The sequence below is a fragment of the Doryrhamphus excisus genome, linkage group LG9 (assembly GCF_037039965.1).
Source record: "Doryrhamphus excisus strain RoL-2023G ecotype Guam linkage group LG9, RoL_Dexc_Guam_v1.1, whole genome shotgun sequence".
NCBI classification, from domain to species: domain Eukaryota; kingdom Metazoa; phylum Chordata; class Actinopteri; order Syngnathiformes; family Syngnathidae; genus Doryrhamphus; species Doryrhamphus excisus.
In genome coordinates, this window is record NC_136365.1 from 9,476,663 (window position 1) to 9,492,462 (window position 15,800).

The 15,800-nt window shown below is 40.9% G+C and overlaps 1 protein-coding gene across 4 annotated transcripts in view; it reads right to left on the reverse strand.

Annotated features, from left to right (window-relative positions):
* Positions 1 to 4,598: 4,598 nt before the first annotated feature.
* The window catches only part of LOC131134202 (nucleosome-remodeling factor subunit BPTF-like), a 28,568-nt gene continuing 17,366 nt past the window's right edge, over positions 4,599 to 15,800 (reverse strand). Inside the window, exons 23-35 of one of the 4 annotated variants that reach the window (XM_078793380.1) lie at positions 15,556 to 15,734; positions 15,117 to 15,357; positions 14,813 to 15,054; positions 13,896 to 14,006; positions 13,343 to 13,504; positions 13,155 to 13,237; positions 11,102 to 11,327; positions 10,710 to 11,029; positions 10,452 to 10,625; positions 10,178 to 10,370; positions 9,835 to 9,919; positions 7,849 to 8,035; positions 4,599 to 5,099 (exon numbers count right to left, since the gene is read on the reverse strand). In XM_078793380.1, coding sequence (XP_078649506.1) covers positions 5,060 to 5,099; positions 7,849 to 8,035; positions 9,835 to 9,919; positions 10,178 to 10,370; positions 10,452 to 10,625; positions 10,710 to 11,029; positions 11,102 to 11,327; positions 13,155 to 13,237; positions 13,343 to 13,504; positions 13,896 to 14,006; positions 14,813 to 15,054; positions 15,117 to 15,357; positions 15,556 to 15,734 — 2,243 coding nt within the window. In that variant the 3' untranslated portion in view covers positions 4,599 to 5,059. The other 3 variants (XM_058079251.2, XM_078793381.1, XM_078793382.1) reach the window with 3 other exon arrangements.

Consider the following 15,800-nt stretch of genomic DNA (forward strand, 5'->3'; position numbering starts at 1 on the left):
GCGTTCTGAGTGCACTCCAGATAATAGGGCCACTCTGACTGCATTCTAAATATTGTTGTGGTATTTGAAATATTCCTCAACAGCATTCCAAACATTCTGACTGCATTTAAGACTGAAATGTCCTTATCCAGGGCGGCACGGTGATCGAGTGGTTAGCGCGCAGACCTCACAGCTAGGAGACAAGGGTTCAATTCCACTCTCGGGCATCTCTGTGTGGAGTTTGCATGTTCTCTGGTTTCCTCCCACATTCCAAAAACATGCTAGGTTAATTGGTGACTCCAAATTATCCATAGGTATGAATGTGAGTGTGAATGGTTGTTTGTCTATATGTGCTCTGTGATTGGTCGTGAGGATAAGCGGGTAGACAATGAATGAATGTCCTTATTCATATCACCCTCAAGAAAAAAGGAAGCCCAACAGCGGCCGCATCAAATCCTGTCCCAAATGTAGCACATTGTTTTTTTTTTTTACTATTTTAGTCCAAGTTAGGGCCAAAAAATCAGATTTGCCAAAATGCTATAAACAAGAAAAAACATTTTTTGGTTTAATTTAACTTATTTTAAGAAGTAGAGTAGAACCTCAGCATTGGTCATGAATTTGTTTCAAAATCTTTGACAAAAACTGAGGCAGCTTTTCCAAGAAAATAATATAAATCCAATTAATCCGTTCTAAACACGCAAAAATATTAACAAAAACTATATCTTATAGAGCAGGGGTGGGCAAACCTTTTGACTCGTGGGCCGCATTGAGTTAACAAAATTGTGCGGAGGGCCAGAACACATATATTTAACACACACAATTTTATGCTTATAATTCTAAAAGTCTGCCTTGAATTATATGTCTAATTTTATTTTATTTTTTTACTGAATAAGACATCCGACTTGAAAGTCATGTTGCTAGCTGGTATGTTAAAAGTTAACTTAAAAGCAACTGGCGGGCCGGATTTAAACGCTTAGTGGCCCGCGTGTGGCCCCCGGGTCATAGTTTGCCCACCCTTGTTATAGAGAATACTTCTAACTTCACATGCAGAAAACAAAGAAAACAAAAATCATCACAAACAATGAATGGATGGAACTTAGTAATGATGCAGACTTCCCATTGATTGAATACAGTAATGGTCACCATCAACTTTCTTTGGCCCCATGGTGAGTTATTTAGCAGTCAGCAACACAAAGGGCGCTTTGTTTGGACACTCGATTTCACGAAACGATACAGTAAAGGGCAGAACGACGAGTTTGTTATGTGTACTGACTGAGGGTTGACTCTACATATTCTAAAGGAGATTTGTGGCGCCCCCTATGAATTGTGCATAAAATTGTTAGCATACATGTTAGCACACATGTTAGCATACATGTAATACAAATATCCTCAAGAATTTATCATCATTAAACAAATGCTGAACGAGTTATGGTTAATTATTTGCTAATTCCCGGCCTTGTCCCTGAAATGACTTTTCGGTTGACGGCGGTTTTTCAACCAATCATTCATTCATTTTCTACCGCTTATCCCCACATGGATCACGGGGGTGCTGGAGCCTATCCCAGCTGTCTTCGGGTGAGAGGCGGGGTACACCCTGGACTGGTCGCCAGCTAATCACAGGGCACATATAGACAAACAACCATTCACACTCACCTATTGAACCTGTGTTTCGTAGCTGTGAGCTGCACGGTGGACCAGTGGTTAGCGTGAAGCTGTTTTTCAACCAATTTTGTTCAAATCTTATAGACATGTGCTTGTACGTTCTCTAAAGATGTGTACTAAATTTGGTGTCATTTGGCTAAACAGTCGCTGTCTGTGAGAAAAGTCAAGTCAATTTATCAGGTCAAACTTTGAGGTTTCCGTTCAGTTTCGTTTCACTTTTTGCAGTCCTGAGTCTTGGTTCCTATTCTCAAAGCTTTTCACAGACTGGAGAAGAGTTGCACTGATTGCTTATGTTGCTTCATAAACATTGAATTTAATAAAAAGTATTGTTTTGTACCCATTCACATCCATTGTCATGATCTATGTGTTTTGTACACACTTGCACGTTGACTGGAATGTTTCTCAGCTCCCAGGCTGTGGAGGAACTATCTACGTGTGATCAGTGCTGGAGGGGTGCTAGGGAGGGTGGGAAGGACGGCGGGGGTCAGGAAACAGGAGCCCACTGCCACATCTTGGCTGCTATCGCAGCAGAAGGACATTCCTCATCATGGAGGATGTAGAAGAAAAAGAAAAGGCTGAGGTCTAATTTGCTTTGTGTGGAATTGCCCTCAAGCCACATGGAGGAAGTGTGTAATGGGGGGGGGGTATGTGGGGGTGGGAAGGGCTTTTGGTCAACTGATCTCAGCATCCAACGTGATCAGGGGAAGGGTTGGCGTGAGTGGGCGGAGGTCAGGACCCGTTCAATCACCGCTAATGATTCACTTCCTTGATAACTCATTGACAAGACTTACTTGATGGGTTTCATGTTTCCAGACCAGATCATCTTTCGTTAGGGGGGGGCGGCCCCTCGGCAAAAATTGCTGGACCCTGTCCGATTCCATGTTGTCCCTAAGATGGATGTACTCCTTCATCATGTGACTCAAAGGTACAATCTCTCATAGGACACACTCCTGTTGTCAGGAAACAAGACATGCAGTGTATATTAGATTTGGCTTACCTCAAGGATATATCCCAAGCCCCACACAAAGTGAATAATCCATTCGATTGTGGCATCAGAGAATGAGAGGCAATGGAATGAATCAATAAAAAGCAAGTGTCAAAAAGAGTTCTTTATTATCTACAATGTAATATCCTATCAAGTAAAAAAAGTTCTTTAAAGTCGCCACAATCTGTTAAAAACATACAATGTCTTTTTCTTCACTGCGGTGACATTTTGTTTCAAATGAAAACCATATATCAATATGAATAAATAATACAAGAAATGCAAACGAGTATGCTGATTTTTTTTGTACAATAAAAACAATTATTCACAAGAGTTACTGCTTCATTCTACTTCTTGATGCTGCATGTGAAATATGTGCATCTTTCAATATGAAGTTCTATTCAATATTTGAAATATACAATCGGGCTTAGTTGCTGGTTCACCGTGTGAAAAACTAAAAGTTTCTACAACTCTAATAAAAATCTCAACATATTTGGACAGTAGTCATCATAAAAGTGGATAAAAAAAAGTGGATAAAGGGGAACGTCAAAAAAAAACATGATAAGACTATTGACTCCCAGGCTAGCTTTCTCCGATGTCTCCAATATGATGACAGAAAATGTCAACTGTCCAATTATTAGAGTGAAAGAGAGAGAGTGAAATATGCAGCAGGACGGGACAAACTTTCTTTGGATGTTTATAATACATACAAGCTAATTCAAGCACAACTCCCACTCCCACTCTTGATTCCACCGACTTCCTGTGTCTTGACAAATTGATGTTTTCATAAGTCCTGAAAAAAACCTGATATAAATATCCAAGATATAATTACGGGAATGTTGGTACGCAAGGACTCGAGTCAGGTCAGGGATTTTTAGTTTCTATGGTGTTATTGTAGCCACACACTTTGGTGGATGACAATAAATATCCACAGACTCCCACATTGCCAATAAGATGCTGCTTGGAGGCATCCCATATTTAGAAAACCAATCAATGCACTGCAAGCAACACGGATATGAATCAAGTGAATCATGAAGCAGGAATTTGGTTACTATGGACCATTACCCGGAAAACAGGCTTCAGGATGCTACTTTAGTGGAGTGCTACAGGTTGCAAATTTTGTAGGATTTGGTGCAAAAATAATACACGATAATTAAGCTAAAATATCATAAAAAAATGTAAAGTGGCACTAGAAAGTTTTTTCTGCCAAAATAAAATATGACAATAAGTTTGATATCCGAATGTTTCCATTTGTTGATTCAACCCAATTAATAATTAAGATAAGAACACAAAACATTAGAGATGCTTGATACTGGCTTTCTTATGGATATCCAATATAGTCCACCACTTCATTACAGACATAATATCGACCGATACCAAAACTGGCATCACACTCTTTAACTGTGATGCCACAGGACCCATTTTGACAAATAAACATTGTTTGTGCAAAATGAGACAAATACTGCAATATTAGTAATAGGAAAACTTCATTCAACTAAAATAACATGTTCTCCTATATGGATTCTGAAATAGTAGGGATGTCCAATATTGGCTTTTTAGCCGAAAACTTAACTTTTTCCGATATTGATATGTGTAACATGACATATATCCTGTGGTGGAATGAACAGTGACTGAATGTACAGCATTTTATTTTATTTTTTATATCGGGGAAAAAAATCCAATATATCAACCAATATTGAATTTTCATGTGGTATCGATAATTATTGGCCATCCGTAATAAATAATAAAAAAAAAAAGAAATGGGTGATATACTTGCTATAGTCTTTTGCCACTTCCTTCTGTCATCTGTCATTTATGCACAATTTCTATATTTCTTTTTAGCGATCTGGTATAATGGTTGACAACAAAATATTACTCACAAAAGGTTTTGACAATCAATAATTTTGAAAAAAAAAAAAAGTATAAGAAAAAAAAAAAAAAAAAAAAAGCCCCAAACCAACCAAAAGTAACACCCAGTGAGAACTTTGTTTTCTTATCTTATTGATGTATATGTATTATATAATAAATGTTTGGTGTGTCAACCTTTTCACAATAAATACATGATATAATCATGAATGTTATGCACTTACCCCTTTTAAATTCTGACAAATTAAATTTTTTTGTGAGGGGCGCAGATAGTCCCCCCCCCAAAAAATAATAAAGTGCTTTAGGTTTTGCACCAATTACTACTCAATTACCATCAGGTGAAACATGAGCTTAAGCTGCCGTACACATTGCCATACACTTCCTTGGCGTCTGGATCTTTCCACTCATGTGGAGGTTGACTGGACTTTGTGCGGTTGGGTCCAAATCCCCAGTGAGTTGACTTGAAGGTCACCACTTGAAATCGTCCACTTCCCTCGTCTTTGCACTGGAGCGTATTTTCAGACGATTTAATCAATTCTACTTAAAAAAAAAACTGTTTTTACAAGAGTGCTAAGAGGCTGCCGATTGTTGTAGTTTGTTGTTATGAGACCTACAGAGATGGCAAAGAAAAGAAAAACAGTTGGTGGTTTCCTTTTTTTTATTAAAAGCTTTACAATATGACAAAAATATTGACTAGGGCAAATAGAAAAGACATATAATGGATGCCAGTGGGTCAGACATTTGGATGCAGACCAAGCAGCCATGTTGGTGAAACAGTGCGTCTACTTAGGTGGGTTTTTACAGCTACACTTGCCCTCAAACAAGCTGGCTATCAATTTCTTCACAATATGTATATATAATCATATTATACATCGGTACAGCCCATAAAATGTCATTTCTTCTAAAATAATTCTCGGCTAAGAAGTGAGGTGAGGCGTTCGTAAACACATTTAAAAAAATATAAGTTAAACAGAAAGTAGGAGACACGCTAATCCTCTATTTTATCTTCTATCCAACTCAAGCATGAACAAAATATCAGTTATCTGCTTTGTGAAGGTAAAGAAAAAATAACATTTTGTTGTGTTACCAACATGGCTGCCGTTCCTCCAATGTGGAATCAATGAACAAATATTTTTAGTGCTGCTTTACACAAGTTAAAAAAAACAACAAAAAACAACATCCCGGATTGTGAATTTTGTTTTTGTTTGTTTTTTAGAGTGACCCTGGCACCCAGGAAGTTTGACATCACAATCTGTAAGAGAGAGACAGAGAGAGAGAGACAGAATGGAGGGTGTGAATACATGCAGCTCAAGCTACACAATGTTGGATACAAACCACAAGACTCCCTATCAAATGTAATCTACAAATGATGTACAATGTAATTGATTGTCCAACAAATAGAAGCAAATACTGTAAATGCTCTCATTATAGCCGTGTGTTCATTAACTTTATTTATATGATTTGGAGTGCATGAGAAAGTGACCACAGCATGTACAGCAGTGTTACACAACTAGTGTAATCGCGGTGAGCCAGTATTTAACACACTTTTTATATCGGGGGAAAAAAAATCCAATACCGATATCAACCACTATTGAATTTTCATGTGGTATCGATAATTATCGTCCATCTGTAATAAATAGTAAAAAAAAAAAGAAAAAAAAAGAAATGGGTGACATGCTTGCTATAATCTTTTGCCACTTCCTTGTGTCATTTATACACAATTTCTATCAATAATCAATTGATCAATATCAATTGACAATCAATAATTTTGAAAAAAATAAAATAAAGTATAAGAAAAACGACAGCTGCATGAGCGTAACCAACGTTTTAAAGCAAGAGGTTGCTTACAGCCACAGCTGCAAATGCCTATGCTTTTTGACTCCGCCCTAATTCAACACCCCGACGACAAAAGAGGTGGTAAAGTGAATGGGACGTGTTCATTGGAGCATTTACGGTATGTGCTAAATCTCGTGGTGTGCATCCACCCCAGCCAGAGAGCACATGGGACAGAAGGGGCATGGCAGACAGGTGAGGTCAGGCATTTGCAGGTTGGAAGCTTGGAGAAGCCGAAAACCATCAGTGAAAGGAGTCGGGATGCAACAAATCTTCATTTGTGTGATGTGTGTGTGTGTGTGTGTGTGTGACAGGAAGAAATGCTCTGAGTTGCTTAGGGAGAATTCATTTAGCTCCAACCTTCTGGTTGGCATGTAAACATCTCTAGACCCTGGACATGAGAAGACCTGTCATTCTTTTTTTGCAGTAAAAAAATACTTGATCTGTTATTCGGACCAGTAGGATAACACTTTCACATTTTCATAATAAGAAAACCAATCAATTAAAAAGGGACTACCTGCAACTCACTAATCAATAAATATAAATATAACCGGTGGCGAGTAGGAGTCACAAGATTTCTCGTTCAATCTTATGGGCACTCAGCCTGGGACAATAATAACCCTCTTGTCAATCATACAATCATACTCTGTCTTGGTGGGCGCAGGCGGGTCCGGTTGCACATACACAGTACACAGTACAGAAAAGTGTAATGTAGTGGAATATCAATATTGATAAATATTGTTTACATCATCTTTTAGTCTCCTTATGCTTGTTCAGGTGTCTTGAGCTGCTTATTACCTGAGTGGGGTGATTTTTTTTAAGAATCTGATTAACTTCTGCAGCATGATGGAAATAACATTGACAGTATTCAAACACAGAAAGATGAAGCCGCAAGAGAGGAATGAATGGATGTGTTCCTACAGGTAAATTATAGGATGTAAGGATCGACCGATACATCGGCCGGCCGATCCGTATTTGCATTCTTTACTTGAATCGGTATCAGTCGATACGTGCGTGGGTTCACCGATATATCGCCGCGTCACACTGCGGAGGAGCAGTCATCACATTTATGCTAGATAAAACTTAAGCGAAATGTTTTGCACGTTTGCCGTTTAAATGTGTGTTTAAGAAAGCTGAATCCTACTGTGTTCAGTGTTTACGTTTCAATAAATATTTGTTTAAACTTGAGACCTGTAATATTTGTTATCATTGTAATTTTTTCATATAAATTGAGGAAGCAAAAGCAGTGTCGGCCACAAATCGGCCATCGGCTAAGGGTGATGGGAAAAAATCGGTATCGGCATCGGCCGGAAAAAAAAAACGTATCGGTCAATCCCTAATAGGATGTTTAAGACATTAAGGTAAACAGTGAAGTGGATTGAATGTGAATGATGAGTATTCAGGGTGTCAGTAAGCATTGTGAGCATCACATCCACCTATTAGAACAAGGCCAAGATAGCGACCCCAACAATGGGAATTTGGAGTTCCATTGCTACTGTATGTCTTAGATGTTGGCGTCTTCTTACCTGCTGGCTTTGAAGCCTTTGAGCTTCTGGACAAAGAAACTCTCCAGAACCTCGGCACACTGGTAGAAGGGCGAGTCGCTGGGGTTGTAGTAGCGGCAGTTGTCGAAGATTTTGGTCATGTCTGCTACAAACTCCGTTAGTCTCACGTAACCGCGCTTCTGTAACCTCTCCTCCATGGTGGAAAGGTCTGAGGAAAGACATGTCGTGGACGTTTCAGCAAAAGGGGGGCATTAAAAAATACACTTTTAGAAAAAGATGTGTGGTAATCATAATTTATTGTCGAAGTCAATTAGCTACAGATGCAACCATAATCAGTGATTTATTGCAAAGTAGGAGTCCTTATTTATAAATAGAACCTTTTCATAGTTAAAACTAGGGATGTCCAATATTAGCTTTTTTGCTGATATTGTCCAACTCTCAATTTCCGATACTGATATGTGTAACATGATATCTCCCCTGTGGTGGAATGAACACATCCTGTATAAAGCATTTTTTAAAATATCGGTTTACATAATTGGGGAAAAAAATCAGATAACAATATATTTTTATGCTGATATCGGCCGATAAATATCCCTAGTTAAAACATATATTCTAAATACAATTTTTATTACAGATTATTGTGCCTGTTGTGAGATAACTGGCTCCGCCTCCCGCCCGAAGTCAGCTGGGATAGGCTCCAGCATACCCTCGGCATAGAAAATGAATGGATGGATGAAGCTTTGAAAAACCGTGACGAGTGAGCCTACAAAGTGGCGAAGGACAACTGCATTGTCAATTTGACAGTGAAAACTAATGAAAAATAATAATAATATTTATATTATGATGTTTTTCAATGTCAGTCTTCATTTCAAACTTTTTGTGTGACAGTATTTTCAGTGTTGATCAGTGATCTTAGTTTTGTTTTGTTTTTTTTACTTTCGACTTAACAGTAGTGTCCTTGCGCCATAAAAAGTGGTTTTCAGTATAGATGATAAAAAAGAGCATCATGTGTAATGTGTTGGCCTGTGCATCAAACATCCCATCCCTCACCTCCACAACCCCAATATCAAAGCCCTCCTTATTCTCCATCATCTGATTTCACGCATAAACCTCCTAAATGGCAGCCTCACCAGCCAAATCTTTTTTTTTTTTTTTAAACCAACAAGGTCTTACGGGACTTGGGGAGATTTGTGTGTGTGTAGTCCCTTTTCCACTGGGAGTCCATCAGAACCGCACCGGCTCATTAACGGTTTGTTTGTGTAAAATGTTCAAAAAAGGCACCGTTGACGCAAGTCTGCATTTACATGGCTGGTTTGATCTGAGATGGAGGGCTTCCTCTGTGCGGGCCTCCTCCAGGCTGCTAGAGGTTTCAGTGTATGAGCTAGTCACACAGCTACTGTGTCAATACCACAGGCTGCTATCAAAGTCATACATTTAACAGTTTTTACATTTTGTAGTGGTTTACTGCGTTTTTACACTTGTGTACAGTTAAGTATGTTAAAATGTTGTCTGTCTTTAAAGTTAAAACTGAGTGTTTGCCAAAACAATACATGCAAATGTAGCCACAAGAAGGCGACTTCCTTCTACAATAATTTCGTCAAACACTACAAAGAGCAGTATATCATGTTCAGACTGTATTTGGATGTGGTACTAGGTACAGTACACAAGTCTCACTTCCTATGGCCTCAAGCCTGTTTTTTTAATACTCCCTAATTGTTATTCCCAAAATAATGTGGTTTTTCTGCTAATTATGGTGCATAAATTACATTATCACAGCCCATTAAGAAGTAGGTTTACTCTCAATGGGGTAAACAAACATTTGGAAAAAGTTCCCCAATTTGTGCTAAATGAGCTGAAACATAGATGATTAATGAATGGTACTTGTGTATAAAGTACTGTCTACTGCAAAGAGATGTTCATTCAAAAACAACAGCTAAACTAATGTGCTGGGTGCAGCTGAGAAGCTGGTTGATTTGAACATACTTTTTTTTCAGAAAATGCACTCACCCATTGGTTCCTTGATAACTTTGTAGTAGTCAGGGGCATCGTTTTTGTCCACTGGTTCAAGGAATGGCCACGCCATTTTATGGGCCTAAAGGAAGAAAGACACTTGAGACCAGGCAGGCAGACAGACAGTCCAACTCATGGCCATCAGATAAGGTGGACACAGAGGGTCTTTGTTTTGGTTGTTCTTCCACTCAGACAGTGACGACGTGACGTCTACTAAACTGATGCTCCCACCTCATCAATTGGTGAGGAGAACAAAGCACCTCAATATCTTTACTTTACCAATTCTAATTAGTCAGACCCTACCATCCACTAATTGACACTGAAAGAACTTGTATCTCACCGTTAAAGAGCGCATAATCCTCCGCAGGCCCTCATAGTCTTTTTCTGTGAGCGGCGTGAGGACAGTCATGGCATCCTCTGTTGACTGACACTGCGGACACACATATTCGTCGATGTGGTTCGCCTCGCTCTGCAGGATGCCCACACAGCGGCCATGGTACCAGTTCTGACAGCGGTCGCAGCCAATGTAGAACCTGGGAAAAGCAGCATACTCCTTGAGTCGTGATACTGCATTACAAAACATGATATGATAGAAGAGAACAAAGACTCCTGACTGAGATTCGTCGTATGGTGTCTGACAGATGCAGTAGAGCTCCTCTTTGGTACTCTGCCGACCCTGTTTACACTCCACACAGATGTAGTCTTCCATATCCTTGGCTTCTTTCTCCGTGATTCCCACACATTCACCGTGATACCAATTGGTGCACAGGTCGCATCCGATGTAGAACCTTCAGAGGCAGGGTGAAAAGGTTAGTCAGGTTGCTAAGCTACCTCATCCAGTATCTTGTGAAGTTCAGTGTGAGCTATCATACTTGGTCTCATCGTAAGGCGTCTTGCAGACACAGTAGAGTTTGGTGTCTTTCTTGCTGTCCTTGGTGCTGGTGGTGGAGATCATCTTCTTTTTCTTGGACTTAGCCGAGGTTGTGAGCTCCCTCTCTTCGTCACGTTTCCTCTTGTGTGTGGTGGCGACGGTGGTGGCATGCTGCTGATGAATGGTTATGTTTTGTACGCGGGCTTGAGCATGTTGCTGCTGCCTGTGAGCAGAAGCGGCGGCTTGGGCGGCCTGGACGGCTGCGGCCTGAGCTCTCTCCTTCTCCCTCCGGATCCTGAGAAGGTCCATCTTTAGTTCCTCCTGAAGAGCAGATGTTTTAATGAAATATAGATATATTTTCCCATTTTCCAGCTATTAGACATCAATGAATACCTGCGCTTCCAGACGAAGCCTCTCATCAAGAAGCGCCCGTTTCTTCAAGATCTCATTCTTCAGGCTTTCTTTGTGGCGATGAAGAAGTGCAGCAAGCTTGTTGGCTTTCACAAGCTTCCTCTTTGACTCCACCACCTTCTCTTTCTTCTTCCTGTTGGCCTCCTGCCTCTCATCCTTGTCTATGCGGTCCAGGAGAAATTTCACGACCTGATTGCATACAATCATTCTGGAGAGAAATAAGCAAAAGAGCCTTTAAAATCATCTAAACAGCTGTAGGTCATTTGCTCTCACCAACAAGAAGTAAATAAAGCTTGGCTATGTCAAGTAAAAAACATGGGTCTCACATGAGATCTCACAAGATTAAAACGTGACTATTTCTCGCTTAGAGAAAAGCTGTCTTGACACAACAGGAGGACCAGAAGCCAATCTGACTGTGAACTATGTCACTGCGACTGTAATGATCATACACTAATATGGAAATGGAAGGCAGGATTGGAGCTGGACATTAAGTGTTTTACGCACTCTATACATCTTACAATGCAAGCTACCTTCCCAGCATCAGCATAGGTAAGTGACGTGAGGCTGTTTTTTCTGTTGGAGCTGAGCAGCTGCGACAGTGTTAAAGTTTTACATTCAATTCTTCGTTTTAAAAATTATTGAAGATGTACGTTCATTCAATCCATCCTGGAACAATAGTGCTTTCAGATATATTTGCGAATCATACATGGACAAATCTGACAGAGGCAGGAGAGCAAAGTGTGTGTTTTCATAATTATTTCTGAATGTTCTAAACTTCTGGTTCCATGCTACTGTTGTATTGAGCAGATTAACACTTTCAGAGCTGTGCCATAGTGGGTGTCGGCGTGGATGTACATCCGCTCAACCCAAAGCTCATGCCATGTTGTTCTTGGGCACTCCATTTTGCTTCAATTGCTTCAAGACATGAACACAAACTATTATTAAAATGTGTGTTTGTGGTCATGAGATGCACAGATGTTGAGTTTTTTTTTTTTTTTTAGCTGTTGTGGGTTTATTTGACCTCAACGAGGATGGGAGTGGAGTTAACAGGAGAGGAAATGCATTCTGGGAGTTTCAGTAGATGCTGTGTGCAAATAATGAAATAAGAACTAAAAGATGAGAGTAAGGTTAAAATAATTGGCAAGGTTAAAGGTTTGTATTTTGTCCCTGGAGTTGACAAAAAAAAACGGAAAAAAGGAGCCCAAATTGATGGTATATTACAGTAAATGTGGATAATCCACGACTCTGCGTCATGAGTATGTTCACTTGTGTCTGCTAACATTCACATCTGGGGGAGAAAACTGTCGATTCATGTGAGTAACAGAGCGCCTTGCTGGCTGCAGTACACAAACACACCCGTGCCTGTCCGGGGTCAAAGACAGGCCAGGGTTTACAACTGGCGTGCACGATGCAAATACGGCATGAGTCGGCAGTGCAGCGGCAACCCGGGACAAAAACAAGACATGCGCGCTGATGTCAGAGTGACAAGGTCAATAAAAGCCAAAATGATGTTTTGCAGGAAAAGCACGGGAAGGTGGCGGGACAAAATGGAAAAAAATGGGACGAAAAATAAGCAGAGACAGTGTACAAAAGTGGGGCTGCCAGTGTAAAGTCACGCTAGTCTGGCTGTAGTGTTTCGAGTTTGTGTGAATGTGCACGGTGTTGACACTCACACACGTGTGTGTCAGTGTCAGCTAACGGCCAGGACAGCATTTGATACAACGTAAACAGGAAAGGGGAAAGAATATCAATACTTATAATATGTTGTATCTAGTTGATGGTTGATTGTTTTAATTTTATCTGCCAAAAATAAACACAGCATCTACTTTCTCTTTTAAGAAGACACATGAGGTTATCGGCAAACTCATTTATAAGCTGATTTTTCCTTGAGATCTTATTTGTGGGGTCAAAATGAGGCCATGCAGCTGTGGCTGGTTACACACCCAAAAATTCCCATGCTGAGCAGTAGTTCCCAACACAGTGTTGATCTCATCAAAAGAGGAAGGGAAGAACACACGTACACACGCGCACACACCTCTGATTCTCTTCTTTCTCTTCGGGTGTCACAGTCTTCTTCTGCTTCAGATATTCGATCAAAGCATTTTGCTTTGTTACAACCTAAGAAAGACAAACGTTTTGGTCCATTTGAAAGCCATTGTGCATAGTTCATATTTTACACGTGGATGGACACACAGACACAAACATGTACACGCACACACACACCTGCTTCTGAATCATGTCCCTCTGGCTGACAGAGTTGAGAGCTTGCTCTTTTTTGGCCTCTGCAGCTAGTTTCTTCTTCTTCTTCTGCTGCTCTCGGAGCTGTTGGATCCTCTGGAGCTGCTCCTGTATGGACGCAGCCTGGATGGTCACAACGTTCCCGACCTGTGTGGACAACATTGTGAGAGGATGATGACATGATACAATATAAAATACAACTCCAAACTAAGCATTCGAGTCAGTAGCGACCACTCAGCTAATGGCACAAATGGAGATTCATAATAAAAGCTGTAATTGTCCCGAATTCAGGAAGAATAATGCACAATTGATGCAAAAGATGTCTACTGCACAGGGAAAATGTTGCAGCCTGTAAGTGTGCACATTTTAATTGATCTGAGAGACTGCGGCGTTGGTAGCCGCTGCTAATTTGGTTTGCAACAGTCACGCAACACAACGACAGTGTTTATAAACTGAGGTGAGAGGGTAAGCCATGATGTGAGAAAATATGGCGTCATGTTCACATGTTTTGTCTGAATTAGTAGGCAAATTGCACTACCTCTCCTGCCTGAGCTGACTTGAGCCCGGTCTGTTGTATCTGAATAGGAAGCTGCAGTTTGAAGTGCTGTGGTACAGATGTTCCACTCTGAGTCTGCAGCTGGGCCAGTACCTAAAGCATCAAGAAAAGAAAACACAAAAATCACAAATGTGATGAAGATGGAACAAGAAATGTGGGCCAAACAATTTGTTTTACCTCAATGTCATTCTAGTACTATGTATACAATATACAGTGGTGTGAGAAAGTGTTTTCCCCGTTCCTGATTTTTTGCATGTTTGTCACAGTGTTTCAGATCATCAAACAAACTTAGATATTGTGGTACGACACAATTGCAACTGAACACAAAATCCAAACCTACATGGCTCTGTATAAAAAAAATGTGCCAGAAAACAACTTGATGATCCTGAGGTGAATCACCAAGGTGAATCCTGAAGGAGGTGTTTGTGGCCTCAAGCAGCAGGACAATGATCCAAAACACCACTTCAATCCACCTCTGAATGGCCGAAAAAATGAAGACTTTGGAGTCCTGACCTGAATCCTATTGAGATGCTGTGCCATGACCCTAAAAAGGCGTATCATGCAGCAATTCTGCAAAGATGAGTAGGAAAAATCCTCCACAGTAGTAAGAAACTGTAAGAAACTCATTGGATGTTATCGCAAACGCTTGATTGCAGTTGTTGCAAGTGGTGGCCCAACCAGTTATTAGGTTTAGTTTTTTTCCACACAGGGCCATATGGATTTTTTTTGTGTTCAGATGTGTTGTCAATTATTTTGATGATCTGAAACATGTAAGCGTTATAACCATGCAAAAAAAAGAAAAGAAAAAGAAATTGTGACGGGGCAAACACTTTTTGACACCACTGTATATATATATATATATATATATATATATTTTAGAAATTGGATGCTACCTGGACCTGCTGCTGCAGCCCAGACATGATGAGCTGGGGCATCTGCTGTAGCTTGGCAGTTCCTCCCTGCAGCGAGGTGGGAGACTGAATGGGCATGTGGGCCTGCGTCTGTGGGGGTAACTGGCCTTGTGGGGTGCTGGGGGCGGCTAGGGTTGCTACCCCTGGTTGGAACGGGGCAGCTGCCTGTTGAGCAGGCTGGGCCGGCGTTTTCGTGGAGTCAGAGTTCGGCTGACCGGAGAGTGTGTTGGCTGCAGAGAAAAATCGAAATTGAAGAAACCCTGGCTGTCCAACAGTTTTTTTCTGTGCATACCTGCGTTTGACGTGGGTGTGGCCACTGCGGATGGTGGCGTGAATAAGAAGCGCTGCACCTGACCATTGGGCAGGGTGGCCTGCATAAGCTGCTGGCCGGGACCGGGGATGACGGTAACTCCATGCGGTATGACCTGAAGTTGACCGGATGTCTGCCCTTGACCCTGGATCATCACAGTCACAGCCTGATGGGTGCCGGTGACACCTGCCTGGCGATCCACACCTGAGCCAGCCTGCTGCTTCTGTGAGGAGGAGCAGAACATGGACAGAATGTTATTAGTTTGCCACCGATCACATTTGAATCATTTACAAATCTTTACATTTTTAAGATTTCCAAACATCTATAAAGAACCATCTGTTCCTCGACCCATGGACAATAAATGTAAGTAAGAACAGTGTTTTCATGACACTGGTTTATGACATTGATCTCACTTATTAACCTGTGTTAGCTGAGCGAGCTGTGCCAGGGTGAGTTTAACCTGGCCGGATGGCGTTCCCGCCGTAGCGGTGCTGGCTGCCACCTGACCAGTAACCGTGGCAACAGGGCTGGCTCCAGTAACTGAGGTGGACACTGCCTGGCTTTGTAGAATCTGAGTCACTACTTGTTGACCAGCCTGACCTAAAAAACAACAGGTGGCACATCAATGAATGAAGAGAGGGTAAACAGCAGACAAGGGCTTTCATT